The 25,091-nt window shown below is 53.3% G+C and overlaps 1 protein-coding gene across 1 annotated transcript in view; it reads right to left on the bottom strand.

The window, feature by feature from the left end:
- Nucleotides 1–25,091, bottom strand: part of LOC123760122 (uncharacterized) — a 151,327-nt gene that overhangs the window by 9,637 nt on the left and 116,599 nt on the right. The window contains exons 11-12 of the mRNA XM_069325473.1: nt 15,094–15,315; nt 11,423–11,532 (exon numbers count right to left, since the gene is read on the bottom strand). Coding sequence (XP_069181574.1) covers nt 11,423–11,532; nt 15,094–15,315 — 332 coding nt within the window. The remainder of the gene's footprint in view (nt 1–11,422; nt 11,533–15,093; nt 15,316–25,091) is intronic.

Genomic DNA, 25,091 nt, shown 5'->3' with positions numbered 1-25,091 from the left:
CATACTCTAGGGATCCCCCTCTTGGGACCCCAGGTGTCACCATACTCTAGGGACCCCCTCTAGGGACCCCAGGTGTCAACATACTCTAGGACCCTCTGGGGACACCAGGTGTCACCATACTCTAGGACCCTCTAGGGACCCCAAGTGTCACCATACTCTAGGACCCTCTAGGGACCCCAGGTGTCACCATACTCATGGACCCTCTAGGGACCCCAGGTGTCACCATACTGTAGGGGCCCCCTCTAGGGACCCCAGGTGTCACCATACTGTAGGGGCCCCCTCTAGGGACCCCAGGTGTCACCATACTCTAGGGCCCCCTCTAGGGACCCCAGGTGTCACCATACTCTAGGGACTCCAGGTGTCATCATACTCTAGGGACCCTCTAGGCACCCCAGGTGTAACTATACTCTAGGACCCTCTAGGCACCCCAGGTGTCACTATACTCTAGGACCCTCTAGGCACCCCAGGTGTCACCATACTCTAGGACCATCTAGGCACCCCAGGTGTCACCATACTCTAGGGACCCCCCTCTAGGGATCCCAGGTGTCATCATACTCTAGGGACCCTCTATAGCACCCCAGGTGTCACTATACTCAAGGATCCTCTAGGCACCCCAGGTGTCACTATACTCAAGGACCCTCTAGGCACCCCATGTGTCACCATACTCAAGGACCCTCTAGGCACCCCAGGTGTCACTATACTCAAGGACCCTCTAGGCACCCCAGGTGTCATCATACTCTAGGACCCTCTAGGGACCCCAGGTGTCACCATACTCTAGGGACCCCCCTCTAGGGACCGCAGGTGTCATCATACTCTATGGACCCCCTCTAGGGACCCCAGGTGTCACCATATTCTAGGACCCTCTAGGGACCCCAGGTGTCACCATAGTCTAGGACCCTCTAGGGGCCCCAGGTGTCACCATACTCTAGGACCCTCTAGGGACACCAGGTGTCACCATACTCTAGGGACCCCCCTCTAGGGACCCCAGGTGTCACCATACTCTAGGGACCCCCTCTAGGGACCCCAGGTGTCACCATACTCTAGGACCCTCTATAGGGACCCCAGGTGTCACCATACTCTAGGACCCTCTAGGGACCCCAGGTGTCACCATACTCTAGCGCCCTCTAGGGACCCCAGGTGTCGCCATACTCTAGGACCCTCTAGGGACCCCAGGTGTCACCATACTCTAGGGACCCCTCTAGGGACCCCAGGTGTAACCATACTCTAGGACCCTCTAGGGACCCCAGGTGTCACCATACTCTAGGACCCTGTTGGGACCCCAGGTGTCACCATACTCTAGGGACCCTTCTAGGGATCCCAGGTGTTACCATACTCTAGGACCCAACTCTAGGGACCCCAGGTGTCACGATACTCAAGGACTCTCTAGGGAACCCTGGTGTCACCATACTCTAGGGCCCCTCTAGGGACCCCAGGTGTCACCATACTCTAGGACCCTGTTGGGACCCCAGGTGTCACCATACTCTAGGACCCTCTAGGGACCCCAGGTGTCACCATACTCTAGGACCCTCTAGGGACCCCAGGTGTCACCATACTCTAGGACCCTCTAGGGACCCCAGGTGTCACCATACTCTAGGACCGTCTAGGGACCCCAGGTGTCACTATACTCTAGGACCCCCTCTAGGGACCCCAGGTGTCACTATACTTTAGGGACCCCCTCAAGGGACCCCAGGTGTCACTATACTCTAGGACCCCCCTCTAGGGACCCTAGGTGTCACTATACTCTAGGACCCCCTCTAGGAACCCCAGGTGTCACCATACTCTAGGGACCCCCTCTAGGGACCCCAGGTGTCACCATACTCTAGGGACCCCCCCTCTAGGGACCCCAGGTGTCACCATACTCTAGGACCCCCCTCTAGGGACCCCAGGTGTCACCATACTCTAGGACCCCCCTCTAGGGACCCCAGGTGTCACCATGCTCTAGGACCCTCTAGGGACCCCAGGTGTCACCATACTCTAGGACCCTCTACGGACCCCAGGTGTCATCATACTCTAGGGACCCCTCTAGGGACCCCAGGTGTCACCATACTCTAGGACCCCCCTCTAGGGACCCCAGGTGTCACCATGCTCTAGGACCCTCTAGGGAACCCAGGTGTCACCATACTCTAGGACCCTCTTGGGACCCCAGGTGTCACCATACTCTAGGGACCCCTCTAGGGACCCCAGGTGTCACCATACTCTAGGACCCTCTAGGGACCCCAGGTGTCACCATACTCTAGGACCCCCTTCTAGGGACCCCAGGTGTCACCATGCTCTAGGACCCTCTAGGGACCCCAGGTGTCACCATACTCTAGGATCCTCTAGGGACCCCAGGTGTCCCCATACTCTAGGGACCCCTCTAGGGACCCCAGGTGTCACCATACTCTAGGACCCTCTAGGGACCCCAGGTGTCACCATACTCTAGGACCCCTCTAGGGACCCCAGGTGTCACCATACTCTAGGACCCTGTTGGGACCCCAGGTGTCACCATACTCTAGGGACCCTTCTAGGGTCCCCAGGTGTCACCATACTCTAGGACCCCACTCTAGGGACCCCAGGTGTCACCATACTCTAGAGCCCTCTAGGGACCCCAGGTGTCACCATACTCTAGGGCCCCTCTAGGGACCCCAGGTGTCACCATACTCTAGGACCCTGTTGGGACCCCAGGTGTCACCATACTCTAGGGATCCTTCTAGGGACCCCAGGTGTCACCATACTCTAGGACCCTCTAGGGACCCCAGGTGTCACCATACTCTAGGGAATCCTCTCTAGGGACCCCAGGTGTCACCATACTCTAGGGATCCCCTCTAGGGACCCCAGGTGTCACCATACTCTATGACCCTCTAGGGACCCCAGGTGTCACCATACTCTAGGACCCTCTAGGGACCCCAGGTGTCACCATACTCTAGGGCCCTCTAGGGACCCCAGGTGTCACCATACTCTAGGACCCTCTAGGGACCCCAGGTGTCACCATACTCTAGGGACCCCTCTAGGGACCCCAGGTGTCACCATACTCTAGGACCCTCTAGGGACCCCAGGTGTCACCATACTCTAGGGCCCCTCTAGGGACCCCAGGTGTCACCATACTCTAGGACCCTGTTGGGACCCCAGGTGTCACCATACTCTAGGGACCCTTCTAGGGACCCCAGGTGTCACCATACTCTAGGACCCCCCTCTAGGGACCCCAGGTGTCACCATACTCTAGGGCCCTCTAGGGACCCCAGGTGTCACCATACTCTAGGACCCTCTAGGGACCCCAGGTGTCACCATACTCTAGGGATCCCTCTAGGGACCCCAGGTGTCACCATACTCTAGGACCCTCTAGGGACCCCAGGTGTCACCATACTCTAGGGCCCCTCTAGGGACCCCAGGTGTCACCATACTCTAGGACCCTGTTGGGACCCCAGGTGTCACCATACTCTAGGGATCCTTCTAGGGACCCCAGGTGTCACCATACTCTAGGACCCTCTAGGGACCCCAGGTGTCACCATACTCTAGGGATCCCCCTCTTGGGACCCCAGGTGTCACCATACTCTAGGGACCCCCTCTAGGGACCCCAGGTGTCAACATACTCTAGGACCCTCTGGGGACCCCAGGTGACACCATACTCTAGGACCCTCTAGGGACCCCAAGTGTCACCATACTCTAGGACCCTCTAGGGACCCCAGGTGTCACCATACTCTAGGACCCTCTAGGGACCCCAGGTGTCACCATACTGTAGGGGCCCCCTCTAGGGACCCCAGGTGTCACCATACTGTAGGGGCCCCCTCTTGGGACCCCAGGTGTCACCATACTCTAGGGCCCCCTCTAGGGACCCCAGGTGTCACCATACTCTAGGGACTCCAGGTGTCATCATACTCTAGGGACCCTCTAGGCACCCCAGGTGTAACTATACTCTAGGACCCTCTAGGCACCCCAGGTGTCACTATACTCTAGGACCCTCTAGGCACCCCAGGTGTCACCATACTCTAGGACCATCTAGGCACCCCAGGTGTCACCATACTCTAGGGACCCCCCTCTAGGGATCCCAGGTGTCATCATACTCTAGGGACCCTCTATAGCACCCCAGGTGTCACTATACTCAAGGATCCTCTAGGCACCCCAGGTGTCACTATACTCAAGGACCCTCTAGGCACCCCATGTGTCACCATACTCAAGGACCCTCTAGGCACCCCAGGTGTCACTATACTCAAGGACCCTCTAGGCACCCCAGGTGTCACCATACTCTAGGACCCTCTAGGGACCCCAGGTGTCACCATACTCTAGGGACCCCCCTCTAGGGACCGCAGGTGTCATCGTACTCTATGGACCCCCTCTAGGGACCCCAGGTGTCACCATACTCTAGGACCCTCTAGGGACCCCAGGTGTCACCATAGTCTAGGACCCTCTAGGGACCCCAGGTGTCACCATACTCTAGGACCCTCTAGGGACCCCAGGTGTCACCATACTCTAGGGACCCCCCTCTAGGGACCCCAGGTGTCACCATACTCTAGGGACCCCCTCTAGGGACCCCAGGTGTCACCATACTCTAGGACCCTCTATAGGGACCCCAGGTGTCACCATACTCTAGGACCCTCTAGGGACCCCAGGTGTCACCATACTCTAGCGCCCTCTAGGGACCCCAGGTGTCACCATACTCTAGGAATCTCTAGGGACCCCATGTGTCACCATACTCTAGGGACCCCTCTAGGGACCCCAGGTGTAACCATACTCTAGGACCCTCTAGGGACCCCAGGTGTCACCATACTCTAGGACCCTGTTGGGACCCCAGGTGTCACCATACTCTAGGGACCCTTCTAGGGATCCCAGGTGTTACCATACTCTAGGACCCCCCTCTAGGGACCCCAGGTGTCACCATACTCTAGGGCACTCTAGGGACCCCAGGTGTCACCATACTCAAGGACCCTCTAGGGACCCCAGGTGTCACCATACTCTAGGGCCCCTCTAGGGACCCCAGGTGTCACCATACTCTAGGACCCTGTTGGGACCCCAGGTGTCACCATACTCTAGGGACCCTTCTAGGGACCCCGGGTGTCACCATACTCTAGGACCCCCCTCTAGGGACCCCAGGTGTCACCATACTCTAGGGCCCTCTAGGGACCCCAGGTGTCACCATACTCTAGGACCCTCTAGGGACCCCAGGTGTCACCATACTCTAGGGATCCCTCTAGGGACCCCAGGTGTCACAATACTCTAGGACCCTCTAGGGACCCCAGGTGTCACCATACTCTAGGGCCCCTCTAGGGACCCCAGGTGTCACCATACTCTAGGACCCTGTTGGGACCCCAGGTGTCACCATACTCTAGGGATCCTTCTAGGGACCCCAGGTGTCACCATACTCTAGAACCCTCTAGGGACCCCAGGTGTCACCATACTCTAGGGATCCCCCTCTTGGGACCCCAGGTGTCACCATACTCTAGGGACCCCCTCTAGGGACCCCAGGTGTCAACATACTCTAGGACCCTCTGGGGACCCCAGGTGTCACCATACTCTAGGACCCTCTAGGGACCCCAAGTGTCACCATACTCTAGGACCCTCTAGGGACCCCAGGTGTCACTATACTCTAGGACCCTCTAGGGACCCCAGGTGTCACCATACTGTAGGGGCCCCCTCTAGGGACCCCAGGTGTCACCATACTGTAGGGGCCCCCTCTAGGGACCCCAGGTGTCACCATACTCTAGGGCCCCTCTAGGGACCCCAGGTGTCACCATACTCTAGGGCCCCTCTAGGGACCCCAGGTGTCACCATACTCTAGGGACTCCAGGTGTCATCATACTCTAGGGACCCTCTAGGCACCCCAGGTGTAACTATACTCTAGGACCCTCTAGGCACCCCAGGTGTCACTATACTCTAGGACCCTCTAGGCACCCCAGGTGTCACCATACTCTAGGACCATCTAGGCACCCCAGGTGTCACCATACTCTAGGGACCCCCCTCTAGGGATCCCAGGTGTCATCATACTCTAGGGACCCTCTATAGCACCCCAGGTGTCACTATACTCAAGGACCCTCTAGGCACCCCAGGTGTCACTATACTCAAGGACCCTCTAGGCACCCCAGGTGTCACCATACTCAAGGACCCTCTAGGCACCCCAGGTGTCACTATACTCTAGGACCCTCTAGGCACCCCAGGTGTCACCATACTCTAGGACCATCTAGGCACCCCAGGTGTCACCATACTCTAGGACCCTCTAGGGACCCCAGGTGTCACCATACTCTAGGGACCCCCCTCTAGGGACCCAAGGTGTCACCATACTCTATGGACCCCCTCTAGGGACCCCAGGTGTCACCATACTCTAGGACCCTCTAGGGACCCCAGGTGTCACCATACTCTAGGACCCTCTAGGGACCCCAGGTGTCACCATACTCTAGGACCCTCTAGGGACCTCAGGTGTCACCATACTCTAGGGACCCCCCTCTAGGGACCCCAGGTGTCACCATACTCTAGGGACCCCCTCTAGGGACCCCAGGTGTCACCATACTCTAGGACCCTCTATAGGGACCCCAGGTGTCACCATACTCTAGGACCCTCTAGGGACCCCAGGTGTCACCATACTCTAGCGCCCTCTAGGGACCCCAGGTGTCACCATACTCTAGGACCCTCTAGGGACCCCAGGTGTCACCATACTCTAGGGACCCCTCTAGGGACCCCAGGTGTCACCATACTCTAGGACCCTCTAGGGACCCCAGGTGTCACCATACTATAGGACCCTGTTGGGACCCCAGGTGTCACCATACTCTAGGGACCCTTCTAGGGACCCCAGGTGTCACCATACTCTAGGACCCCCCTCTAGGGACCCCAGGTGTCACCATACTCTAGGGCACTCTAGGGACCCCAGGTGTCACCATACTCTAGGACCCTCTAGGGCCCCCAGGTGTCACCATACTCTAGGGACCCCTCTAGGGACCCCAGGTGTCACCATACTCTAGGACCCTCTAGGGACCCCAGGTGTCACCATACTCTAGGGCCCCTCTAGGGACCCCAGGTGTTACCATACTGTAGGGGCCCCCTCTAGTGACCCCAGGTGTCACCATACTGTAGGGGCCCCCTCTAGGGACCCCAGGTGTCACCATACTCTAGGGCCCCTCTAGGGACCCCAGGTGTCACCATACTCTAGGGCCCCTCTGGGGACCCCAGGTGTCACCATACTCTAGGGACTCCAGGTGTCATCATACTCTAGGGACCCTCTAGGCACCCCAGGTGTCACTATACTCTGGGACCCTCTAGGCACCCCAGGTGTCACTATACTCTTGGACCCTCTAGGCACCCCAGGTGTCACCATACTCTAGGACCATCTAGGCACCCCAGGTGTCACCATACTCTAGGGACCCCCCTCTAGGGACCCCAGGTGTCATCATACTCTAGGGACCCTCTAGGCACCCCAGGTGTCACCATACTCAAGGACCCTCTAGGCACCCCAGGTGTCACTATAGTCTAGGACCCTCTAGGGACCCCAGGTGTCATCATACTCTTGGGACCCTCTAGGCACCCCAGGTGTCACCATACTCAAGGACCCTCTAGGCACCCCAGGTGTCACTATACTCTAGGACCCTCTAGGCACCCCAGGTGTCACCGTACTCTAGGACCATCTAGGCACCCCAGGTGTCACCATACTCTAGGGACCCCCCTCTAGGGACCCCAGGTGTCATCATACTCTAGGGACCCTCTAGGCACCCCAGGTGTCACTATACTCAAGGACCCTCTAGGCACCCCAGGTGTCACCATACTCTAGGGACCCTCTAGGCACCCCAGGTGTCACTATACTCAAGGACCCTCTAGGGACCCCAGGTGTCACCATACTCTAGGGACCCCCCTCTAGGGACCCCAGGTGTCACCATACTCTAGGACCCTCTAGGGACCCCAGGTGTCACCATACTCTAGGGACCCCCCTCTAGGGACCCCAGGTGTCACCATACTCTAGGACCCTCTAGGGACCCCAGGTGTCACCATACTCTAGGACCCTCTAGGCACCCCAGGTGTCACCATACTCTAGGACCATCTAGGCACCCCAGGTGTCACCATACTCTAGGGACCCCCCTCTAGGGACCCCAGGTGTCATCATACTCTAGGGACCCTCTAGGCACCCCAGGTGTCACCATACTCAAGGACCCTCTAGGCACCCCAGGTGTCACTATACTCTAGAACCCTCTAGGGACCCCAGGTGTCATCATACTCTAGGGACCCTCTAGGCACCCCAGGTGTCACCATACTCAAGGACCCTCTAGGCACCCCAGGTGTCACTATACTCAAGGACCCTCTAGGGACCCCAGGTGTCACCATACTCTAGGACCCTCTAGGGACCCCAGGTGTCACTATACTCTAGGGCCCCTCAAGGGATCCCAGGTGTCACCATACTCTAGGACCCTCTAGGGACCCCAGGTGTCACCATACTCTAGGGCCCCTCTAGGGACCCCAGGTGTCACCATACTCTAGGGCCCCTCTAGGGACCCCAGGTGTCACCATACTCTAGGGCCCCTCTAGGGACCCCAGGTGTCACCATACTCTAGGGCCCCTCGGACCCCAGGTGTCACCATACAGCAGTACTAACAAGATAACTGTACAGAAGGAAGCACAACAGACAACTGTGTAAAGCTTGTGAGAACAAGGCTGTAGCAGCCACCATCGTCAACCACTACGGGCGACAAACAGGTGGTCGAGGGAGACAATGTGTAGTAGCAGCAACATGTCGTGCTGTACACCAACACCCTCAGGGATCAGGGACGACAGCAACATGTCGTGCTGTACACCAACACCCTCAGGGATCAGGGACGACAGCAACATGTCGTGCTGTACACCAACACCCTCAGGGACCAGGGACGACAGCAAGATGTCGTGTTGTACACCAACACCCTCAGGGATCAGGGACGACAGCAAGACGTCGTGCTGTACACCAACACCCTCAGGGATCAGGGACGACAGCAAGATGTCGTGCTGTACACCAACACCCTCAGGGACCAGGGACGACAGCAAGATGTCGTGTTGTACACCAACACCCTCAGGGACCAGGGACGACAGCAAGATGTCGTGCTGTACACCAACACCCTCAGGGACCAGGGACGACAGCAACATGTCGTGCTGTACACCAACACCCTCAGGGACCAGGGACGACAACTGAGACAAACAGTGGAGCGCAATATATATAACTCCTGGACCCTCACCTCAGAAACTGAGACCATGAAATACACTCATACAGTGTGTTACCTGTGGATTATACATTATAATGTATATACTGTATATATATATATATATATATATATATATATATATATATATATATATATATATATATATATATATATATATATATATATATATATATATATATATATACTGTATAATGTATAACCTAGTGCATGAACTCCCCCACATAGACACTTTAACTAGGAGGTCGGTAAACAGTTGTTCTTCCCCTTGTTTAATGTGTTCACTTACGACAGTCAGGCGAGGTCAGCCCCTGCATGAGGGAACATGTAACTGGATGAACAGCATAGTCAGTGTTCTTCCTAAAGCAGGATCCACAACACATGTCGATACCAGCATGTTCACTAGCATGATCAATACCTCAGGGTGTGTTCTTCATACTGGGAGAGGGTGCTGTGACCTGGCTCCCAGTGACCTCACTGACCTGGCTCCTAGTGATCTCACTGACCTGGCTCCTAGTGATCTCACTGACCTGGCTCCCAGTGATCACACTGACCTGGCTCCTAGTGATCTCACTGACCTGGCTCCCAGTGATCACACTGACCTGGCTCCTAGTGATCTCACTGACCTGGCTCCTAGTGATCACACTGACCTGGCTCCTAGTGATCACACTGACCTGGCTCCTAGTGATCACACTGACCTGGCTCCTGGTGATCTCACTGACCTGGCTCCTAGTGATCTCACTGACTTGGCTCCTAGTGATCTCACTGACCTGGCTCCTAGTGATCACACTGACCTGGCTCCTAGTGATCACACTGACCTGGCTCCTAGTGATCACACTGACCTGTCTCCTGGTGATCTCACTTACCTGGCTCCTAGTGATCACACTGACCTGGCTCCTAGTGATCACACTGACCTGGCTCCTAGTGATCACACTGACCTGGCTCCTAGTGATCACACTGACCTGGCTCCCAGTGATCTCACTGACCTGGCTCCTGGTGATCACACTGACTTGGCTCCTAGTGATCTCACTGACCTGGCTCCTGGTGATCACACTGACTTGGCTCTTAGTGATCTCACTGACCTGGCTCCTGGTGATCATACTGACCTGGCTCCTAGTGATCACATTGACCTGGCTCCTGGTGATCACACTGACTTGGCTCCTAGTGATCTCACTGACCTGGCTCCTGGTGATCATACTGACCTGGCTCCTAGTGATCACACTGACCTGGCTCCTAGTGACCTCACTGGCCTGGCTCCCAGTGATCTCACTGACCTGGCTCCTAGTGATCACACTGACCTGGCTCCTGGTGATCTCACTGACCTGGCTCCTAGTGATCACACTGACCTGGCTCCTAGTGATCACACTGACCTGGCTCCTAGTGATCATACTGACCTGGCTCCTAGTGATCACACTGACCTGGCTCCTAGTGATCACACTGACCTGGCTCCTAGTGATCTCACTGACCTGGCTCCTGGTGATCATACTGACTTGGCTCCCAGTGATCATACTGACCTTGCTCCTAGTGATCTCACTGACCTGGCTCATAGTGATCTCACTGACCTGGCTCCTAGTGATCTCACTGACCTGGCTCCTAGTGATCTCACTGACCTGGCTCCTAGTGATCACACTGACCTGGCTCCTAGTGATCTCACTGACCTGGCTCCTAGTGATCTCACTGACCTGGCTCCCAGTGATCATACTGACCTTGCTCCTAGTGATCACACTGACTTGGCTCCTAGTGATCTCACTGACCTGGCTCCCAGTGATCATACTGACTTTGCTCCTAGTGATCTCACTGACCTGGCTCCTAGTGATCTCACTGACCTGGCTCCCAGTGATCACACTGACCTGGCTCCTAGTGATCACACTGACCTGGCTCCTAGTGATCTCACTGACCTGGCTCCCAGTGATCACACTGACCTGGCTCCTAGTGATCTCACTGACCTGGCTCCCAGTGATCACACTGACCTGGCTCCTAGTGATCTCACTGACCTGGCTCCTAGTGATCACACTGACCTTGCTCCTAGTGATCATACTGACCTGGCTCCTGGTGATCACACTGACCTGGCTCCTAGTGATCTCACTGACCTGGCTCCTGGTGATCTCACTGACCTGGCTCCTAGTGATCTCACTGACCTGGCTCCTGGTGATCTCACTGACCTGGCTCCTAGTGATCTCACTGACCTGGCTCCTGGTGATCACACTGACCTGGCTCCTAGTAATCATATTGACCTGGTTCCTAATGATCTCACTGACCTGGCTCATGGTAATCTCACTGACCTTGCTCCTGGTGATCTCAGCCTCCGGGACATCGTTGGGACGGTCCTGTCCCAGGACCCAGAAGTGATCACCGTGCAGGTGGACTGGGTGGTTGTCGTCACCATTTATTCCTGTAGATGGTGAATTAATTCATTAATTATTCCTGACTACATGAAGTATTAAACTTATTCCTCAATCATGTAATTGAAAACTGCATCATTTTATAATTAAGTGTTGACTGCAGTAGGCTGTAAGGTAGGATGACAGTCCACACTTGTGTATGGGTGAAATTTATGTAAGGAATTTACACCCTAATTGGTGTATATTGCTCACATAAATTTCTCAAATACACTAGTGTGGATTTTTATTCTATGTTAATATGTCTGTGAGACGACATTACATTATTACTCTAAGTTATTGATGGAAGTTGATGAGATATATTATTTGAAAATCGGAACCGGAATGTGTTTAATAAAATGTGTTGTGTATCAGAAATATTTAGATGTGATGAATAGGTACTGCAAAGTTGGTATAGATTATTACTCTTGTACACAATATACTCTTTTCAGGTCCAGCCGGGCGCTTTCAGCCGTCTAGTGCCCTCTACCCGTCCAGGCGGGCACTGTCAGCCGTCTAGCGCCCTCTACCCGTCCAGGCGGGCACTGTCAGCCGTCTAGTGCCCTCTACCCGTCCAGGCGGGCACTGTCAGCCGTCTAGTGCCCTCTACCCGTCCAGGCGGGCACTGTCAGCCGTCTAGTGCCCTCTACCCGTCCAGGTGGGCACTGTCAGCCGTCTAGTGCCCTCTACCCGTCCAGGTGGGCACTGTCAGCCGTCTAGTGCCCTCTACCCGTCCAGGCGGGCACTGTCAGCCGTCTAGTGCCCTCTACCCGTCCAGGCGGGCACTGTCAGCCGTCTAGTGGCCTCTACCCGTCCAGGCGGGCACTGTCAGCCGTCTAGTGCCCTCTACCCGTCCAGGCGGGCACTGTCACCCGTCTAGTGCCCTCTACCCGTCCAGGCGGGCACTGTCAGCCGTCTAGTGCCCTCTACCCGTCCAGGCGGGCACTGTCAGCCGTCTAGTGCCCTCTACCCGTCCAGGCGGGCACTGTCACCCGTCTAGTGCCCTCTACCCGTCCAGGTGGGCACTGTCAGCCGTCTAGTGCCCTCTACCCGTCCAGGTGGGCACTGTCACCCGTCTAGTGCCCTCTACCCGTCCAGGTGGGCACTGCCACCCGTCTAGCGCCCTCTACCCGTCCAGGTGGGCACTGTCAGCCGTCTAGTGCCCTCTACCCGTCCAGGCGGGCACTGTCAGCCGTCTAGTGCCCTCTACCCGTCCAGGTGGGCACTGTCAGCCGTCTAGTGCCCTCTACCCGTCCAGGTGGGCACTGTCACCCGTCTAGTGCCCTCTACCCGTCCAGGCGGGCACTGTCAGCCGTCTAGTGGCCTCTACCCGTCCAGGTGGGCACTGTCACCCGTCTAGTGCCCTCTACCCGTCCAGGCGGGCACTGTCAGCCGTCTAGTGCCCTCTACCCGTCCAGGCGGGCACTGTCAGCCGTCTAGTGCCCTCTACCCGTCCAGGCGGGCACTGTCAGCCGTCTAGTGCCCTCTACCCGTCCAGGCGGGCACTGTCAGCCGTCTAGTGCCCTCTACCCGTCCAGGTGGGCACTGTCACCCGTCTAGTGCCCTCTACCCGTCCAGGCGGGCACTGTCAGCCGTCTAGTGCCCTCTACCCGTCCAGGCGGGCACTGTCACCCGTCTAGTGGCCTCTACCCGTCCAGGTGGGCACTGTCACCCGTCTAGTGGCCTCTATCCGTCCAGGTGAGCACTGTCAGCCGTCTAGTGCCCTCTACCCGTCCAGGCGGGCACTGTCAGCCGTCTAGCGCCCTCTACCCGTCCAGGCGGGCACTGTCAGCCGTCTAGCGCCCTCTACCCGTCCAGGTGGGCACTGTCACCCGTCTTGTGCCCTCTACCCGTCCAGGCGGGCACTGTCAGCCGTCTAGCGCCCTCTACCCGTCCAGGTGGGCACTGTCACCCGTCTTGTGCCCTCTACCCGTCCAGGCGGGCACTGTCAGCCGTCTAGCGCCCTCTACCCGTCCAGGTGGGCACTGTCACCCGTCTTGTGCCCTCTACCCGTCCAGGCGGGCACGGTCAGCCGTCTAGCGCCCTCTACCCGTCCAGGTGGGCACTGTCACCCGTCTTGTGCCCTCTACCCGTCCAGGCGGGCACTGTCAGCCGTCTAGCGCCCTCTACCCGTCCAGGTGGGCACTGTCACCCGTCTTGTGCCCTCTACCCGTCCAGGCGGGCACTGTCAGCCGTCTAGTGCCCTCTACCCGTCCAGGCGGGCACTGTCAGCCGTCTAGTGCCCTCTACCCGTCCAGGTGGGCACTGTCAGCCGTCTAGTGCCCTCTACCCGTCCAGGCGGGCACTGTCAGCCGTCTAGTGTCCTCTACCCGTCCAGGCGGGCACTGTCAGCCGTCTAGTGTCCTCTACCCGTCCAGGCGGGCACTGTCAGCCGTCTAGTGCCCTCTACCCGTCCAGGCGGGCACTGTCAGCCGTCTAGTGTCCTCTACCCGTCCAGGCGGGCAATGTCAGCCGTCTAGTGTCCTCTACCCGTCCAGGCGGGCACTGTCAGCCGTCTAGTGTCCTCTACCCGTCCAGGCGGGCACTGTCAGCCGTCTAGTGTCCTCTACCCGTCCAGGCGGGCACTGTCAGCCGTCTAGTGTCCTCTACCCGTCCAGGCGGGCACTGTCAGCCGTCTAGTGCTCTTCTATGTTACAAGGAGCAGCATGATTATGTTGCGAGGATGATCATGTTATATGAAGGGACATTGTCATGTTGCAAGGTTGATCATGTTACAAGAAGAGGTAGGGTTATGGTGCAAGGTTGAGCAAGCTATAGGTAGGGGCATCTTCGTGTTACAAGGATGATCATGTTACAGGAAGGGATAGGGTCATGTTACAAGGTTGATCATGTTACAAGAAGGGATAGGCTCATGTTACAAGGATGATCATGTTACAGGAAGGGATAGGGTCATGTTACAAGGTTGATCATGTTACAAGAAGGGATAGGCTCATGTTACAAGGATGATCATGTTACAGGAAGGGATAGGGTCATGTTACAAGGATGATCATGTTACAGGAAGGGATAGGGTCATGTTACAAGGTTGATCATGTTACAAGAAGGGATAGGCTCATGTTACAAGGATGATCATGTTACAGGAAGGGATAGGGTCATGTTACAAGGTTGATCATGTTACAAGAAGGGATAGGCTCATGTTACAAGGATGATCATGTTACAGGAAGGGATAGGGTCATGTTACAAGGATGATCATGTTACAGGAAGGGATAGGGTCATGTTACAAGGATGATCATGTTACAGGAAGGGATAGGGTCATGTTACAAGGTTGAAAGTTTTAGAAAAAGTAGCCTGTAATCATGTTGCAAATTTGAGCATATTACAGGAAGCGTCGGGGTCATGTTGCATGGTTAATTATGTTGGGTGATGTGAAGTGAGGAGGTGGGTGTGGGGGTGTGGGGGGTCATGTTGCAGGGGGTGGTGCAGGAAGAGTGGGGGAGATCACGTGTCAATGGACCTGCAACAAGGGGGGGGGCCCGCTACAGAGAGCCATCAGAGGTCTGAGTACAAATATGGTCAAGTCAACACTGGTCTGAAGGAATGATCCGGCGAGGACTGACCTTCGTCAATGAGCACCAGGTCAACAGTGGCCCCCAGCGGGATGCTGTAGAGGTGCAGGCACTCGCAGTAGTCGGCGTCGCAGTTGGTGTCAGGGGGCGGGTGCTCAGCGTTGCACACTCGCCTCTCCTGACCTCTCAAGCCAGTGAGGAGGAGCGGGGCGGCGGGCTGGGCGTACGAGAGGTTGTTGATCTGCGGGGTCGTCACTTGCTGGCTCGTGTCAACTGCAGGGGAGTGAGCAGGTGTCCTCAGGTTTGTTTACATACTCTATGACCAGCTTATTAAGGGTAGCCTTGACCACCAGCTGTAAGGCAACGTGGGGCTAACACCCCCTCTCTCGTCTCCGACTTTCCAACTGTCCAGGAAGACAAGGCTCGCCCCACAGTCTTATATACAAACAATAAAGAAACACTTATAATCTCTAGGAGAAGGAGGCAGCTACCTCGCCGTAGTCTATCTCAGCCAATTCTCTAATTGAGGTGAGGAAGAATAACACTGACCGCCAGTTCGTCAGTTCCCCTATAACGTCATCTTAACCTCTCTTGTAACTCTTCTCTCTGTAACTCTCCCACTAACATTGTCCAGGTGGTTAATGTTCAGACCACGCTTATCTCCACCCCCAAGGTAACACAAGCCAGGGGTAATGTTCAGACCACGCTACCTTACCTTGTCTCCACCCCAATTAGAAAGGGGTTACCAGGGGGAAGACGATAATAACCACTAGAATTTTCCCAAACTTACGTCAGCTCTCTTATTTATATGTATATATATATATATATATATATATATATATATATATATATATATATATATATATATATATATATATATATATATATATATATATATATATATATAACATAGGAAGGGAGTACCACCTCTAGCTGGAAGAAGGGGGACCCATAGCCTCGGTGGAAACCACGCATAACGCATTAGAGGGAATGTATATATATATATATATATATAAATATATATATATATATATATATATATATATATATATATATATATATATATATATATATATATATATATATATATATATTAGTATATTTTGGTAGCAGTCTTTCCTGTAGACATATATTATTAAATATGACCGAAAAAGTAAGATTAATAATTCTAACACGAATTTTCTCAATCTTTCGTACATTACGCTTCACTGTTGGAGGTAAATCAAAAATCACTTCTCCAAAATTCATTTTTATTTCTAGTCTGACGCGACACGGGCGCGTTTCGTAAAACTTATTACATTTTCAAAGACTTCACAAATACACAACTGATTAGAACTTGCGTTTCCCTGATTTTATATCTACATTTGAGTGAGGTGGGAAGGGTGATGTGGCATTAACACAAGACAGAACACTAGGGGATATTAATAGGGTATTAAAAGTATCAACACAAGACAGAACAGAAACAATGGGTATTGAATAGAAGTGTTTGTAGAAAGCCTATTGGTCCATATTTCTTGATGCTTCTATATTGGAGCGGAGTCTTGAGGTGGGTAGAATATAGTTGTGCAATAATTGGCTGTTGATTGCTGGTGTTGACTTCTTGATGTGTAGTGCCTCGCAAACGTCAAGCCGCCTGCTATCGCTGTATCTATCGATGATTTCTGTGTTGTTTACTAGGATTTCTCTGGCGATGGTTTGGTTATGGGAAGAGATTATATGTTCCTTAATGGAGCCCTGTTGCTTATGCATCGTTAAACGTCTAGAAAGAGATGTTGTTGTCTTGCCTATATACTGGGTTTTTTGGAGCTTACAGTCCCCAAGTGGGCATTTGAAGGCATAGACGACGTTAGTCTCTTTTAAAGCGTTCTGTTTTGTGTCTGGAGAGTTTCTCATGAGTAGGCTGGCCGTTTTTCTGGTTTTATAGTAAATCGTCAGTTGTATCCTCTGATTTTTGTCTGTAGGGATAACGTTTCTATTAACAATATCTTTCAGGACCCTTTCCTCCGTTTTATGAGCTGTGGAAAAGAAGTTCCTGTAAAATAGTCTAATAGGGGGTATAGGTGTTGTGTTAGTTGTCTCTTCGGAGGTTGCATGGCTTTTCACTTTCCTTCTTATGATGACTTCGATGAAACCATTGGAGAAGCCGTTATTGACTAGGACCTGCCTTACCCTACAGAGTTCTTCGTCGACTTGCTTCCATTCTGAGCTGTCGCTGAGAGCACGGTCGACGTATGCGTTAACAACACTCCCCTTGTACCTGTCAGGGCAGTCGCTGTTGGCATTTAGGCACATTCCTATGTTTGTTTCCTTTGTGTAGACTGCAGTGTGGAAACCTCCGCCCTTTTCCATGACTGTTACATCTAGAAAAGGCAGCTTCCCATCCTTTTCCGTCTCGTAAGTGAAACGCAGCACAGAACTCTGCTCAAATGCCTCCTTCAGCTCCTGCAGATGTCTGACATCAGGTACCTGTGTAAAAATGTCGTCAACATACCTGCAGTATATGGCCGGTTTCAAGTTCATGTCGACTAAGACTTTTTGCTCGATGGTACCCATGTAGAAGTTTGCAAACAGGACACCTAGGGGAGAACCCATGGCGACCCCATCTACTTGCTTATACATGTGCCCATCCGGGCTCAAGAAGGGTGCCTCTTTAGTACAAGCTTGGAGTAGTTTCCTCAGAATACTTTCTGGCATGTCAAGAGGAGTACAGGCTGGATCACGATACACTCTGTCGGCTATCATTCCGATTGTCTCGTCCACAGGTACGTTGGTAAACAGCGATTCTACGTCCAACGAGGCTCTTATCCCTGTGGCCCGTGCGCCCCGCAGTAAGTCCACAAATTCCTTTGGAGACTTCAGGCTGAAGGCGCAAGGAACATAAGGAGTCAGCAGGCCGTTGAGTCGCTTCGCCAGTCTGTACGTGGGTGTGGGTATCTGGCTAATGATTGGCCGAAGTGGGTTTCCAGGCTTGTGCGTCTTGACATTTCCATACGCATATCCAGGTTTATATTCCCCAATGATCTTTGGCAGGTGGAGTCCGGATTTCTTGGCGTTCACAGTTTCGATCAGTTTGTTGACCTTTGCTTTTAATTCGGCTTAAAGCGGCAGCTAAAAGCCTTCGTGAGAACAAGGAGATAGTTGTCAGGAGAGGTGACAAGTCGCCAATATATGTCATTCTTAAAAAAGACGAATATCTGGCGAAAATGAACATCATACTCTCTGACCAAACTAAGTTCCAAAGGGTAACGAAGGACACTACAGCCGAATTAAAAGCAAAGGTCAACAAACTGATCGAAACTGTGAACACCAAGAAATCCGGACTCCACCTGCCAAAGATCATTGGGGAATATAAACCTGGATATGCGTATGGAAATGTCAAGACGCACAAGCCTGGAAACCCACTTCGGCCAATCATTAGCCAGATACCCACACCCACGTACAGACTGGCGAAGCGACTCAACGGCCTGCTGACTCCTTATGTTCCTTGCGCCTTCAGCCTGAAGTCTCCAAAGGAATTTGTGGACTTACTGCGGGGCGCACGGGCCACAGGGATAAGAGCCTCGTTGGACGTAGAATCGCTGTTTACCAACGTACCTGTGGACGAGACAATCGGAATGATAGCCGACAGAGTGTATCGTGATCCAGCCTGTACTCCTCTTGACATGCCAGAAAGTATTCTGAGGAAACTACTCCAAGCTTGTACTAAAGAGGCACCCTTCTTGAGCCCGGATGGGCACATGTATAAGCAAGTAGATGGGGTCGCCATGGGTTCTCCCCTAGGTGTCCTGTTTGCAAACTTCTACATGGGTACCATCGAGCAAAAAGTCTTAGTCGACATGAACTTGAAACCGGCCATATACTGCAGGTATGTTGACGACATTTTTACACAGGTACCTGATGTCAGACATCTGCAGGAGCTGAAGGAGGCATTTGAGCAGAGTTCTGTGCTGCGTTTCACTTACGAGACGGAAAAGGATGGGAAGCTGCCTTTTCTAGATGTAACAGTCATGGAAAAGGGCGGAGGTTTCCACACTGCAGTCTACACAAAGGAAACAAACATAGGAATGTGCCTAAATGCCAACAGCGACTGCCCTGACAGGTACAAGAGGAGTGTTGTTAACGCATACGTCGACCGTGCTCTCAGCCACAGCTCAGAATGGAAGCAAGTCGACGAAGAACTCTGTAGGGTAAGGCAGGTCCTAGTCAATAACGGCTTCTCCAATGGTTTCATCGAAGACATCATAAGAAGGAAAGTGAAAAGCCATGCAACCTCCGAAGAGACAACTAACACAACACCTATACCCCCTATTAGACTATTTTACAGGAACTTCTTTTCCACAGCTCATAAAACGGAGGAAAGGGTCCTGAAAGATATTGTTAATAGAAACGTTATCCCTACAGACAAAAATCAGAGGATACAACTGACGATTTACTATAAAACCAGAAAAACGGCCAGCCTACTCATGAGAAACTCTCCAGACACAAAACAGAACGCTTTAAAAGAGACTAACGTCGTCTATGCCTTCAAATGCCCACTTGGGGACTGTAAGCTCCAAAAAACCCAGGATATAGGCAAGACAACAACATCTCTTTCTAGACGTTTAACGATGCATAAGCAACAGGGCTCCATTAAGGAACATATAATCTCTTCCCATAACCAAACCATCGCCAGAGAAATCCTAGTAAACAACACAGAAATCATCGATAGATACAGCGATAGCAGGCGGCTTGACGTTTGCGAGGCACTACACATCAAGAAGTCAACACCAGCAATCAACAGCCAATTATTGCACAACTATATTCTACCCACCTCAAGACTCCGCTCCAATATAGAAGCATCAAGAAATATGGACCAATAGGCTTTCTACAAACACTTCTATTCAATACCCATTGTTTCTGTTCTGTCTTGTGTTGATACTTTTAATACCCTATTAATATCCCCTAGTGTTCTGTCTTGTGTTAATGCCACATCACCCTTCCCACCTCACTCAAATGTAGATATAAAATCAGGGAAACGCAAGTTCTAATCAGTTGTGTATTTGTGAAGTCTTTGAAAATGTAATAAGTTTTACGAAACGCGCCCGTGTCGCGTCAGACTAGAAATAAAAATGAATTTTGGAGAAGTGATTTTTGATTTACCTCCAACAGTGAAGCGTAATGTACGAAAGATTGAGAAAATTCGTGTTAGAATTATTAATCTTACTTTTTCGGTCATATTTAATAATATATATATATATATATATATATATATATATATGTGTGTGTACTCACCTAGTTGTACTCACCTAGTTGTGCTTGCGGGGGTTGAGCTCTGGCTCTTTGGTCCCGCCTCTCAACTGTAAATCAACAGGTGTAAGGTTCCTGAGCCTATTGGGCTTTATCATATCTACACTTGAAACTGTGTATGGAGTCAGCCTCCACCACATCACTTCCTAATGCATTCCATTTGTCAACCACTCTGACACTAAAAAAGTTCTTTCTAATATCTCTGTGGCTCATTTGGGCACTCAGTTTCCACCTGTGTCCCCTAGTGCGTGTGCCCCTTGTGTTAAACAGCCTGTCTTTATCAACCCTGTCAATTCCCTTGAGGATCTTGAATGTGGTGATCATGTCCCCCCTAACTCTTCTGTCTTCCAACGAAGTGAGGTTTAATTCCCGTAGTCTCTCCTCGTAGCTCATACCTCTCAGCTCGGGTACTAGTCTGGTGGTAAACCTTTGAACCTTTTCCATTTTAGCCTTATGCTTGACTAGATATGGACTCCATGCTGGTGCCGCATACTCCAGGATTGGTCTGACATATGTGGTATATAATGTTCTGAAAGATTCCTTACACAAGTTTCTAAAGGCCGTTCTTATGTTAGCCAACCTGGCATATGCTGCTGCTGTTATCCTCTTGATATGAGCATCAGGGGACAAGTCTGTCGTGATATCAACCCCCAGGTCTTTCTCTCTCTCGGACTCTTGAAGTATTTCATCTCCCAAGTGATACCTTGTATCTGGTCTCCTGCTTCCTACCCCTATCTTCATTACATTACATTTGCTTGGATTAAACTCTAACAGCCATTTGTTCGACCATTCCTGCAGCTTGTCTAGGTCTTCTTGAAGCTTCAAACAGTCCTCTTCTGTCTTAATCCTTCTCATAATTTTGGCGTCGTCAGCAAACATTGAGAGGAATGAGTCTATACTCTCTGGGAGATCATTTACGTATATCAGAAACAAGATAAGTCCAAGTACAGAGCCCTGTGGGACTCCACTGGTGACTTCACGCCAGTCTGAGGTCTCACCCCTCACTGTAACTCTCTGCTTCCTATTGTTTAGGTACTCCCTTATCCACTGGAGCGCCCTACCAGTTGCTCCTGCCTGTTTCTCCAGCTTATGCATCAACCTTTTATGAGGTACTGTGTCAAAGACTTTCCGACAGTCCAAAAAAATGCAGTCCGCCCACCCTTCTCTTTCTTGTTTAATCTTTGTCACCTGATCGTAGAATTCTATCAAGCCTGTAAGGCAAGATTTACCCTCCCTGAACCTCCCTGTGTGTGTGTGTGTGCATCAATATGACCGAAAAGTAACACGATTCTTCTCAATATTTCTTATATTTTTCTTCACACAGCGGTGGAGGGGGAACAACACGGTGGTGGAGGGGGAACAACACGGTGGTGGAGGGGGAACAACACGGTGGTGGAGGGGGAACAACACAGTGGTGGAGGGGGAACAACACGGTGGTGGAGGGGGAACAACACAGTGGTGGAGGGGGAACAACACAGTGGTGGAGGGGGAACAACACAGTGGTGGAGGGGGAACAACACAGTGGTGGAGGGGGAACAACACAGTGGTGGAGGGGGAACAACACAGTGGTGGAGGGTGAACAACACAGTGGTGGAGGGGGAACAACACGGTGGTGGAGGGTGAACAACACAGTGGTGGAGGGGGAACAACACGGTGGTGGAGGGTGAACAACACAGTGGTGGAGGGGGAACAACACAGTGGTGGAGGGTGAACAACACAGTGGTGGAGGGGGAACAACACGGTGGTGAGGGTGAACAACACAGTGGTGGAGGGGGAACAACACGGTGGTGGAGGGTGAACAACACAGTGGCGGAGGGGGAACAACACAGTGGTGGAGGGTGAACAACACAGTGGTGGAGGGGGAACAACACGGTGGTGAGGGTGAACAACACAGTGGTGGAGGGGGAACAACACAGTGGTGGAGGGGGAACAACACGGTGGTGGAGGGTGAACAACACAGTGGTGGAGGGGGAACAACACGGTGGTGGAGGGGGAACAACACGGTGGTGGAGGGGGAACAACACAGTGGTGGAGGGGGAACAACACAGTGGTGGAGGGGGAACAACACGGTGGTGGAGGGGGAACAACACGGTGGTGGAGGGGGAACAACACAGTGGTGGAGGGTGAACAACACAGTGGTGGAGGGTGAACAACACAGTGGTGCAGGGTGAACAACACAGTGGTGGAGGGGGAACAACACGGTGGTGGAGGGGGAACAACACAGTGGTGGAGGGGGAACAACACAGTGGTGGAGGGGGAACAACACAGTGGTGGAGGGGGAACAACACAGTGGTGGAGGGGGAACAACACAGTGGTGGAGGGGGAACAACACAGTGGTGGAGGGGGAACAACACAGTGGTGGAGGGGGGAACAACACAGTGGTGGAGGGTGATCAACACGGTGGTGGAGGGTGAACAACACAGTGGTGGAGGGTGAACAACACGGTGGTGGAGGGGGAACAACACAGTGGTGGAGGGTGAACAACACGGTGGTGGAGGGTGAACAACACAGTGGTGGAGGGGGAACAACACAGTGGTGGAGGGTGAACAACACGGTGGTGGAGGGTGAACAACACGGTGGTGGAGGGTGAACAACACGGTGGTGGAGGGTGAACAACACAGTGGTGGAGGGTGAACAACACGGTGGTGGAGGGTGAACAACACAGTGGTGGAGGGGGAACAACACGGTGGTGGAGGGTGAACAACACGGTGGTGGAGGGTGAACAATACGGTGGTGGAGGGTGAACAACACAGTGGTGGAGGGTGAACAACACAGTGGTGGAGGGTGAACAACACAATGGTGGAGGGTGAACAACACAGTGGTGGAGGGTGAACAACACAGTGGTGGAGGGGGACAACACAGTGGTGGAGGGTGAACAACACAGTGGTGGAGGGTGAACAACACGGTGGTGGAGGGTGAACAACACAGTGGTGGAGGGGGAACAACACAGTGGTGGAGGGGGGAACAACACAGTGGTGGAGGGGGAACAACACAGTGGTGGAGGGGGAACAACACAGTGGTGGAGGGGGAACAACACAGTGGTGGAGGGTGAACAACACAGTGGTGGAGGGGGGAACAACACAGTGGTGGAGGGGGAACAACACAGTGGTGGAGGGTGAACAACACAGTGGTGGAGGGTGAACAACACAGTGGTGGAGGGTGAACAACACAGTGGTGGAGGGTGAACAACACGGTGGTGGTGGGTGAACAACACAGTGGTGGAGGGTGAACAACACAGTGGTGGAGGGTGAACAACACGGTGGTGGAGGGGGAACAACACAGTGGTGGAGGGTGAACAACACAGTGGTGGAGGGTGAACAACACGGTGGTGGAGGGTGAACAACACAGTGGTGGAGGGGGAACAACACAGTGGTGGAGGGGGAACAACACAGTGGTGGAGGGTGAACAACACAGTGGTGGAGGGGGGAACAACACAGTGGTGGAGGGTGAACAACACAGTGGTGGAGGGTGAACAACACGGTGGTGGAGGGTGAACAACACGGTGGTGGAGGGTGAACAACACAGTGGTGGAGGGTGAACAACACGGTGGTGGAGGGTGAACAACACAGTGGTGGAGGGGGAACAACACGGTGGTGGAGGGTGAACAACACGGTGGTGGAGGGTGAACAATACGGTGGTGGAGGGTGAACAACACAGTGGTGGAGGGTGAACAACACAGTGGTGGAGGGTGAACAACACAGTGGTGGAGGGTGAACAACACAGTGGTGGAGGGTGAACAACACAGTGGTGGAGGGGGAGAACACAGTGGTGGAGGGTGAACAACACAGTGGTGGAGGGTGAACAACACGGTGGTGGAGGGTGAACAACACAGTGGTGGAGGGGGAACAACACAGTGGTGGAGGGGGGAACAACACAGTGGTGGAGGGGGAACAACACAGTGGTGGAGGGGGAACAACACAGTGGTGGAGGGGGAACAACACAGTGGTGGAGGGTGAACAACACAGTGGTGGAGGGGGGAACAACACAGTGGTGGAGGGGGAACAACACAGTGGTGGAGGGTGAACAACACAGTGGTGGAGGGTGAACAACACAGTGGTGGATGGTGAACAACACAGTGGTGGAGGGTGAACAACACGGTGGTGGAGGGTGAACAACACAGTGGTGGAGGGTGAACAACACAGTGGTGGAGGGTGAACAACACGGTGGTGGAGGGGGAACAACACAGTGGTGGAGGGTGAACAACACAGTGGTGGGGGGTGAACAACACGGTGGTGGAGGGTGAACAACACAGTGGTGGAGGGGGAACAACACAGTGGTGGAGGGGGAACAACACAGTGGTGGAGGGTGAACAACACAGTGGTGGAGGGGGAACAACACGGTGGTGGAGGGTGAACAACACAGTGGTGGAGGGTGAACAACACGGTGGTGGAGGGGGAACAACACAGTGGTGGAGGGGGAACAACACAGTGGTGGAGGGTGAACAACACGGTGGTGGAGGGTGAACAACACAGTGGTGGAGGGTGAACAACACAGTGGTGGAGGGTGAACAACACAGTGGTGGAGGGTGAACAACACAGTGGTGGAGGGTGAACAACACAGTGGTGGAGGGGGAACAACACAGTGGTGGAGGGTGAACAACACAGTGGTGGAGGGTGAACAACACAGTGGTGGAGGGTGAACAACACGGTGGTGGAGGGTGAACAACACAGTGGTGGAGGGTGAACAACACGGTGGTGGAGGGTGAACAACACAGTGGTGGAGGGTGAACAACACAGTGGTGGAGGGTGAACAACACAGTGGTG

This window comes from Procambarus clarkii, chromosome 16 (assembly GCF_040958095.1).
Source record: "Procambarus clarkii isolate CNS0578487 chromosome 16, FALCON_Pclarkii_2.0, whole genome shotgun sequence".
NCBI classification, from domain to species: domain Eukaryota; kingdom Metazoa; phylum Arthropoda; class Malacostraca; order Decapoda; family Cambaridae; genus Procambarus; species Procambarus clarkii.
Note: the sequence above shows the minus strand (reverse complement) of the source record. Positions and strands in the feature narration are given on the sequence as shown.